This window comes from Rhea americana, unplaced genomic scaffold (genome assembly GCF_003343005.1).
Source record: "Rhea americana isolate MKP2758 unplaced genomic scaffold, rheAme1 scaffold_370, whole genome shotgun sequence".
Lineage (NCBI taxonomy): Eukaryota > Metazoa > Chordata > Aves > Rheiformes > Rheidae > Rhea > Rhea americana.
The window spans coordinates 78,516-88,386 of NW_028186502.1; the positions used below are offsets into that span (position 1 = coordinate 78,516).

General features: G+C 51.8%; 1 protein-coding gene across 1 annotated transcript in view; it reads left to right on the forward strand.

Moving 5' to 3' along the window:
• GRID2IP (Grid2 interacting protein) overlaps positions 1-9,871 on the forward strand; it is a 56,035-nt gene that overhangs the window by 25,218 nt on the left and 20,946 nt on the right. The window contains exons 8-12 of the mRNA XM_085312907.1: positions 1,465-1,719; positions 3,865-3,950; positions 4,825-4,894; positions 6,375-6,469; positions 8,584-8,767. Coding sequence (XP_085169033.1) covers positions 1,465-1,719; positions 3,865-3,950; positions 4,825-4,894; positions 6,375-6,469; positions 8,584-8,767 — 690 coding nt within the window. The remainder of the gene's footprint in view (positions 1-1,464; positions 1,720-3,864; positions 3,951-4,824; positions 4,895-6,374; positions 6,470-8,583; positions 8,768-9,871) is intronic.

Genomic DNA, 9,871 nt, shown 5'->3' on the forward strand with positions numbered 1-9,871 from the left:
CGGCACACGGGCGTTGCGTCGCAGGGAGCCCGCACCCCTCGCGGCGCCGGCTCGCTGCTGCRGGGCAGTGCCGACTCACCTGGAATAAACCGCCAGGGAAGGGACCACAGAAGCAAAGAGCAAATGCAGAAGAAAGTAATTGAAGAGCCGTGTTTCTGTAACGCGTTTTCCTCGTGTGCCCGAGCAGGAAACGTTCTGTTTCCTGAGGGAGGCTCTGAGCTAGTAAATCTGGCTCCTTCCAGCCTGCGCAGAGGCATTTCTGTGTATCCGTGCCCCAGCAGGAGACGTGCTCCGCGGGGGGGGATATTGCTGGCCCCGGACAAGCGTCCGATGAGACAGAGCTGATGCCCRGGGGGTCAAGCTTTCTGCCAGCAGCCCACCTGGGAGCCCACTGCAGCGGACGAGCGCCCCGTGCCTGGCTCCCTGGGCGTTCTGGGTGTCACCCAGCTGGCTGGGGCAGCCGGGAGAAGTTGGGGCACAGCCGGCTGCTCCGAGACTGGGGATGGCCAAAGCCAAGAAAGACAAATCTTTGCCMTCATGGGCTGGACGGGGAGTAACGCCGGGAGCAGGCTCGGCCCTCAGCAGAGGGGCTGGGGGACGAGGTGGGGAGCAGCGTCCCGGGGCCCCAGCCCGTGCCGGTGCAGAGGCCGGGTCTGGAGGAGGCGGTTCGGCACCGTCAGCGTGCGCGGGCGTTCGCAGGGGGGTGTCCGTACACCTGAACATCAGGAACACGGAGAACACCTGGAGGAAGGGAAATGATCTCATGCTGCTTTTGCTGTCAGAACATAGTCACAACCAAATGCCATCTGGCCGATCGACTTCAAAAATCCTTTCTTCCCTGAGCCTTGCCTCAGAGTCGCAGGCCTGCGCAGCAGCAAGGAGTGCGTCGTCTCCCCCGCGCCRCGGCGAGCTGCTGGAGTTTGAGCTGGGGCCGCTTGAGGGACCAAACCTGGAGGGTTTGCAGCAGAGGAGGCTCCACGGGAGCACAGGTCTTCCCCGCACAGTCCCAGGTGCCTGGGCGGCTATCTGTAGGGGGAAAGAATTAATTTGGGAACTCAGGCTGGAACTTGTCATTAGTGTAGCAGCRCTGGCAGCTGGAGGGGTGGCGGATGGGACGCACGGCGAGGAGGAACGGAGCTGTTTGAGTGGGTCTCTGCTGCCCCCGGCTCTACCCTGCCACCCTGGGCACTGCTGCGGGGGGCATCAGACCCTCCTCACTCCAACAGAGCTGCAAGGACCGGGTGGCACCGTGCCGTGGGGCCTGGAGGTGAGACAGACATCCCCGGTGTGTGTGGCCCGTGCCCCGGCGCTYGCAGCTCCGGGGAGGGCTGGGGCCGAGATGGTGCGAGCAGGGCCGGAGGCTGCTTTGACCTTTGCTTTCGCAGGTGCTGCTGGATCCGGAGCTGCAGGGCCCCGGCCACCCCGGCCCCACTCCTCACTCACCTCCCTTGTCATGTTTGCCAGGATTTTCATCCCCAAGAAGCACCGGCAGCGGTTTGACGAGGTCGTGTCGCAGAGCCTGATCAGCAAACTGTGCCGCTCCAAGAGCGAGCAGCACAGCAACCGGCTGCGGCGCAGCCGTAGCGAGGACCACCAGGAGCGGCTCCTCGTGTCCACTCGGGCCAGCTCCGTGCCCCGCAGCCATGAGGAGGCCAGCAAGAGCCTGAGGAAGACCACTTCGCTGATCACCAGCAATGTGGCCTCGGGGGCTGCCCGCAGGTAACACCTCTCCTGGAAGCCCTCAAATGCAAGGAGGCAGCGCCTGGTCTGCGTGGCTGAGGGGTGGTCGGTGGATGGCAGCTGGGGGAGAGGTGCCAGGGAAAGGGGAGAGGCGCTAGCAGAGGGGGTGACGTCAGTGTGAGAGTGGGTGAGCCCTTCTGGGAGGAAGATGAGCAAAGACTTCTCCCTCTTGAAGGCTGGGCCAGTTTGGACCCAATGTCCCAGGTCCAGGCCACCCTTTCTGCCCCCTCGCTGCCGTAAAGCTGGTTGTGAGGAGCTGCGTGGGGGCCAGAGCCAGCGCCAGAGGATATCCCGAGCGGGATGCAGGGTGCCCGACTGTCCTGGGGGCTGCAGGGTGCCTGGCTGTGCTGGGCAACACAGGGTGCTGGGGGGTGCAGGACACTTGGCCATGCTGGGGGCTGCAGGGTGCTCAGCACAGGACAGGCYGCATCATCCCGCGCTGCCTCGGTGGGTGTCTGAGGACACAGCAGCGGGGGGAAGGCAGGACAAGCCGGTGCCTGGGGGATTAACCCATTTCCCTCTGCCCATGTGGCCAGACCTCAGCAGCCCCGGAAAGCCGCAGAGCCCTGCCGCGCTCTCCGCGATTAGCGAGGCTCCTGCACCGTTCCCAGCCCGTCTCACCAACGAACAGACGAGCTTTTGCCTTGYCTGCACAGCCGGGGAATCCTCTGGGGAGGAACTGTGCCACCTCAGGCACAGCATGGGTTATTCCCCTGCCTCCATCTGCTCTCTCCGGGGTGTTCAGCTCGAGTGCACCGTCCTGTAAGGATCTCTGCTGTTTCTCACAGCATAGACTGAATATTTTTTTTTAGCGTGACTTGTCCAACACTCAGTTTCAATGCAGTCTCTCTCTGTGCCAGCACAGCATTGGTCCCTACAACGGGCTTTCTTGTTGTAAATGATCTCAGTGATGTTAAGTTCCCCCAGTTCTTTGTGGCGAACAACTCCTCACTCCAGTCAGTCTCCCAGCAGGAAGATTTCCTGATAGTCCTTCCAAAATTTCCTAGCTGAATTTAATTTCTCTCTCATGAGCCTAATAAATCTTACCCCCCCTAAAACATATATTTTTTGTTAGTCTACCTGTGTARTATATATGTTATAGCCCATGTCTTTCCTTTAAAAATGTGTTGGATTTGAAGGACTGGACTGTGGTTTTATGAATTCATTAATTAATTGCTTAAAAAAGCAATTTCCAAGGCAGTGCAAGAGTCTGTGCTCAAAGGCTCTGCCCCTAAAACATCTGTGTCTTTTCCTGCCTCCAGAGTCCCCTGTGTGCCTGGTGCTAGAGCTCTCACGTTAATGCATGTTAAGCTTTAGTCTGCCAAATTTAGCTCTRCCATGCCGATCCTGGTGTGAACTGCAGTGGTGCCCCAGCCGAGGGGGACAGCACATCATGCCCGTCAGGCGGGGAGCGTCCTGCTAACCCTCAGCGTGCCMTGGCAGCACCTGCGTTCCTCCAGGCCTCCCAGAGGCTTTATCTGGCTCATTTCAAACTCCTCCTGGGCCCTTTCAGATCCTTCCACTTCCCATTGCCGTGTGCTGGTCCAGTGTCCTGGACTTCGTCTCCCTTCCTGGGGTACCAGTGGGCTGCAGAGCAAGAYGCTGTTGGTGCTGGAGAAACAAGGAACTGCACTGAAGCCCAGCTTGGGGGCAGGAGGGCAGTGCTGGTGGCCAGGGAGCTAGAGATGCTCCGGGAAGGGGGCCCAAACAAGGAACAGGAGAACTCACCACTCCCTCCATCCATCAACACGCTGCCACTTGTCGGTCCATTGGCAGAGATAAGGTGTCAGCGAGGAAAGCGCAGGAGCGTGGYGGCATTGCGGCTCGTAAAGACCATTGTGCCTGTTGGGATGGGGAGGAGTTCAGGAAGCACTAGCASTCCTGCGGGCGTCAGCGAGCGCTTGGCTGGCCCCTGTTCCCCAGCCGGGGATCAGTGGTCTCGGCAGCACTCAGTATTTGATACTCAGTATCAAAGGGGATCTTGCAGGGTGCCGGGAATTATCAAGCATTTAGAGGGTACTCTAAAGATATCCAGCCTAATGGAGCTTTGACGAAGGCTGGGGAAAGGAACAAGAACTAAATATATGTTGGGCTTTGATTTCATGTTTGCTTTTGTACCTGCAGAACTGTGCGAGTTTATAAAGGCAACAAAAGCTTTGGCTTCACATTACGTGGACATGCCCCAGTGTGGATTGAGTCCATTCTGCCAGGTAAGAAGACCTGCCAGTACATGGCAAGACTAGATTTTGCACAGTCGCTCTGACCAAAATTAGAGTACCAACTCCACAGGTACTGACTTTGTCAGAGCCCRGGGGAGAGGGGTGGCTGGGGCTCGGCCTGTGGGGCATCTGCTGGGGAAGCTCCTCTTCCCACAAAGCATCTTCCCCTGGCACAGTGGTGCTGTGTTCCCACTCTGTCCCACAMAGAGTCCAGGACTCTCTTGTGACTCCCTTGGGAGGAGCGTTTCCTAGAGCTGAGGCCCCTTTCAGCAGGTTCCATGCTGAAACAAGAGGCCAGCTGTGCTTGGGCAAGATCTCAAAGTCACTTTTMATTAACATAGAGAAATTAAATTTGCATGCTGGGGAGGATGTTTCTGTTTGAGTGAACAGTCATAAGATTCAAAGATACTTATGTATCTATAGCCTGAACTCTAAATTTGAAGTGCTTGCTGGAAAATAGCAAAATGGACTTTTATGAACCTCAGTGGTGGAATCTCCTGATTTGAATAATTAGTATCTTCAGCACAATTTAGTTTGGCTTTATGCACTCCCTATTTCATGTTTAAAAGGTGGAGAATGCTTGTGTGTGAATAGTTTGAAATCACATCTGCTTTTGAAATGTTAGCTAGCCAGATGCTGATCCATGTTGCACCTGCTGAGCCACCAACATACAGACACCGGACACTGCATTGCTGAGCGCAGTGAAGTGGCCTGTCCCATCCAGATAATGTAGTTACAATGGTGGCCTTCCCTCAATGGTCTTCTGTGGACATGGTTGGGCAGAAAGCGGCTGGAGAGTTAAGATCCCACCACCAAAAACAAGGAACCCATTAGCTAAACATCTCTCTCATTCCCTGTGCATTAGGAAGCCCAGCTGAGAAGGCTGCTCTCAAAGCTGGAGATCGAATCTTATTTCTCAAYGGTCTGGACATGAGGTAAGAGACTGTCTAAATAACCTATGGCAGATGGCTCATGGGGGGCGGGGGGTCCTCGAGAGTGTGGCTAAGCATAGTTGTGGCCATTTGTTCCCTCTTGAGTGAAAGAGATGAGAATTGGATATCCTTGAGAGCTGTCTACTGAGGTACGTGAGGACTGTTGTACCAATACAGGCCTCACCTTTAATATTCTCTCATAAAACTGCTCTAAGAGTAGTATTTCAGCCTCCATCCCTGCTCTTCCTTTCCCTCACTTTATGTAAGGGTGCAAATAGCCATGTGTAACGCATKACAAACTATAACAGGTATACTGACTGAAATCCACCTGGAGACCCTGACTCAAGCCACTCTGAATTAAGTTCCATATGTTAGATAGCTGAGGCTCTTTTGTGAAAGGAACAGAGTACCAACCAACTCATGGCTCATTCTTGGAATGGGATCCTAAGCTTAAAAAACACACTGGCAATCACTTTTCCACCTARAAGTTAATACTCCCCTACATTATTTGCACACAACAAAAATAATCAAATTCTATCAAACCAGAGCTCATTCTGCACCTCCCTGATATAGTGACAGCAGCTCTTATTTTCTCAGGTTAGTCTTTCTGCACAAAAAATAAGAGCAAAGGGTAGAACTGGCTACATGATAAGACAGAATGATGAATATTTAAAGATTACACACCTGATGCTTTTTCTGTCAGTGTCCAAGTTCTCAGATTTCAGCTAATACAGCAAACTCTTGGCTGATGCAGCATTGGCAGAAAATAGAGGAGACCTAGTTGAAGACCTATCCTCTGAGCCTGCAGAGGATATGCCTGTTTTGGCAGGCATTATCCCAGGTCAGCTCATACCTTTCTCCAAGGAGACTGGTCTGTCTCCAAAAATGCATTTTACTTTCAACTTGCATTTTCTTTTCATGCAGAATTAGGACAGGCAAACAGATCCACAGCACTGTATCATTTAAATGGAAAGTTCACCTATGGAGTCTGAGTGTAGCTTAAGGTAATGCTGGCATCATTTACCATAACTGCTCCACAGGGTGTTCATATGCATGCCCTAAAGCTATTCCATACTGCAGGCACAACTGAGAGCCCCGAGTTACGTGGTGTGATTCACACTGTCCCTTGAGTAAGGCTCTTCTCTGAATAGCACGTATAAAATGAAGCAAAGAGCCAGAGATCAAGGAGGCTGCAGCCTGGGCACAACTCTGCCTCCACCTGAGCAGCCAGATGAGGTCTTTTGTAAGATAAATGAAGGTAGCTGCAAACTCTGTTTTACTCTGGCTCCTTCCAGTTACCTGAAGCCACCTCAGGTGATGTTGTCCTGGAATCCCTTCCACTCACATACGATTCCTCASCAAGGCTCAGGGGCTACCAATCAGCACCGCTGCTGCCTTGCAAGCCGCTTCCTGCAAAGCTGCTCACATGGGGAAGGTGACCTGGAAGGATATCTTATTTGGGCTCTCTCCTGTGCCTCTGCAGGAACTGCTCCCATGACAAGGTGGTGTCGATGCTGCAGGGCAGTGGGGCAATGCCCACCTTGGTGGTGGAAGAAGGGATTGTCAACTTCTCAAATGGTAAGAGTGTCTTGGGGTGATCGCTGCCCTTTTGTTCTGCTAACCCTGCTGGAGGAAATTTCCAAATACCTCATGTATACCCAGTACGTTTAAGACACTGCTTTGAGCCTAACACCACTCCAGATTACCTGGAGGGATGTTCCTTCCCCAGGGGGCTGGACAGCCTTCCTCGGCAGCCGGAGCACCTGGCTGCTGGCTTTCTGTGATCAAGCTTAATCTCAGACTCCGGTTTCCACAGGGGTTCGTTGTACTGTATGACTGTTGTTGCTGGCCCTTTTCATTGTCCTTTACATACAGTCTGTGCCGTGTACTTGAAAGTAATATAACCCTGTACATACATGGTCACCGTGCCAATGTCACAGTTACGTATGGACTGCGCTGCTTCGTATAACTACTGCTTTTAGAATAACTTACCTTGCGTGCCTATGGGGAGCAAGGCAGTGAGAGACCAGGATGTCTGGGACACTGCAAATGTTTATCAGTGCAATTTCAGTGACTTCAGTGGTGGTGCAGGACCGCAGCCAAGGGGAGCTCAGTCACCGTGCTTCCTAAGATGCATAAGGACAAGAGTCTCACTGTGTTACTGGAAAGCTGCTGTGTAACACAAGGCCCTAGAGTTAGTGACTGACACTCTTCCCGCCACAGCAGTAAAGCAGCTCCGCCCAAAGCTTCAGGCTAGGAGCCTGCATTACTAACTTGTTTGTATTTGCCTTAGGAACAAAACCAAGAGCCTCACTACTTGCCAGTAGAGATACAGTGACACCCAAACTTCTTCCCTTCCCTCCCCCCCCCCCCCAAAAAAAAAAAAAAAAAAAAAAAAAAAAGAGAGAGAGACCAAAAAAGGATATGATTTCTAGCCCTGATGCTTTGGCCGTCTTCCTACGTGGATAAGCACATTCTGTGTCCCTGCAGGCTCAGCTGGGTTGCCTCTTTGAGCTCTCACTGTGGTGCAGTGTCACTCTGCACTGTTCCAGGGCTGGGCTCACTTGCAGAGGTGGCCACAGTGTGGCAGCAGGAACAGTGCAGAATGAGGGTGGCAAAGCAAGCTGATCTTTTATGCCTCAGTTCACCCACATGTAACTCTTGACTAATACTGCTCTTAAAGTCAATGATTATTGTCAACTGCTTTGGAACTTGATCAGAGGCTTCAAAAAGCAAAAGGAGGAATACCATCTGCACGTATTAACAGAAGAAGATAGAAACAGCATGACCAAAGAGACAGATTATATCCAACTGAGTAGGCAGGTCAAAAAAATCTGTGCCTGCTTTCTGTAGATTCATGGACCTACTGAAACATTCAGAAGTTCCACTGCAGCGTATTCTGTTTCCTTCTGTTTACAGCATGGGAGGAAGGCAAGGGTAGTCATTAGCTCTGTGCTGGCCAGAACTTCCTCTAGCTATCAGGCAGCCTTTGATAAGCTGTTTCACCTTCTTCACCATGTTGCTTTTCAATGACAGAAATGTTTATTCTGAGGCAATCTTGTAGGTATCAACACATCAGGATTTGTGTTAATACGGAGTTGAGATTCATATGCTCAGAGGTCTCCTTTATTAGAGGTGTTTAAGCTGGTGAAACCAGGAGGTGGAGCCCAGTGATGTGTGAGCAGTTCAGGCTGCAGATGGACAGGGACCAGGGACRCAAGTATTGGGCAGAAACGGCTACTCAGACAGGGCTCCCCACGAGGCTGAGGACAGGGAGGTCCAGGAGGCCCACACAGTCTAACTGTTCATGTTTACAGGTGAAGCCAGAAGCAGAGAGAAGATTTCAAGGGCTATCAGGTGCAGATTTATGGCAATACAGCTCTTCCCCTAGTTTGCTTTAAGCACTTTCTTGCTCAGGCTCCTTTAGCCAGAATGGCACATGTGAACTCAGGAGAAGACGCTTCCCACAGTGCAGCTGGCGGCTGCTAGCAGGGCCTCATGTTCTTCTTGCTCCTCCCCAAGAGGCATAGACATTCCCAGGTCACTAAACAAATCCTTTTCTTTGTGCTCAGGTGCAGCTGCCCTGGTGGTCCCCAGGGATGAATCTTGGTTTCAGTGCAAGCCTTTTTAACCTGTGGTTAAGACCCTTTTTCTGTTGAATTTTCTTTTTTCTTTCTACCTGCACCTTGCAGACTCTGACTCTGCTGACTCCCCGAACACCTCCTCCGCTCTCACCTCCCTGCAATGGGTTGCAGAGATACTTCCCTCTAGCATCAAGATTCAAGGAAGGACCTTCAACCAGCAGCTGGAACATCTGCTCACACCACCTGAGCGCTATACCATCTGCAAAGCACTGGAAGGCTTCTTTCAACATCGGTAACTTGTTAGCAGCTCCATTCCTTTAATACTGGTAATTGGACCGGTAGGAATGTCCATATCAAAAAGTGAGTCTTGAATCAAAGCATTGACGCAGAAAGCAGATCTCAGATTTAGAGGCTGCCACCACTGAGCTCTRCTGTGATTATTTTTTCTAATTTCCTCAGCTATATATTCCTCAGTCTGTATCCCTCAGGGAAAAAGCTGAGGCACAAGCYCATTTCTTGCCTGGTGTCCTGCCCAAGGACAGGTCATACCCATTAACTGTTGAGGTTAATTCAGTCACCACTTAATCCCACATAAAAATGACCTTGATCTCACCATTGCACGGGATTCTTTTGCTGCCAGCCAGCCCCACAACAGCAGCACATCTTGTTCCGCCTCTTTCAGTAAATTCTCACYATGTTTTATTCCTGTCTCCTTGCTCTTTTCAGCATTTTGGCTGAAGCATTCCCTTGGCTGCAGGGCGAGAACGGCTGTAGCTGGCAGAACTCTCTTCCTGTAATTGAAGGCATCCTCTCTGCCCTGTTGCAGGAGTTGAAACTGATCCTTTGGTGGACTCAGGATTTTCAATAATGACCTTGTTTTCTGCCCTTGATCTTTAACCTTTTTGTACCACAGTGATACAGCCATCCCTGCCAGGCATTGGGAGATGCTGCTTACTGCCTTTCTGCAGCTGCTGAGCTGGTCGAGCACAGCTGCCTGGCTGCTTCTCAGGAGCCCAGTTCCCACCACAGGCTGCAGATATGCAGGCTATTGCCAAGCACTGGACTCCTATGCCATGCCCAGGCAGACTTCTGCTGCATTTATGCAGCATATTGTACACAGACAGATATGGATCAGAGGATTTGATCCCTTAATCTTACAAGGAAATTCAATAAACCCCCTCAGTATTTAGGCTACAGATGTTAAGAAATGATAGAAAATACTAAGTACAAAGCACTGGGACTGCCTCCGCACCATTACTATGGCTCAGGGCTACACTGGCCTGCATAGGACTTAGGAAGCCACTCCAGCCTCTTGACACCCAGTGGTCATCAACCCTCCCCTGATAAAACAGAATTCATTGCTTTGGCCACAGTCCTGTGACTATGTTTTTTTTTT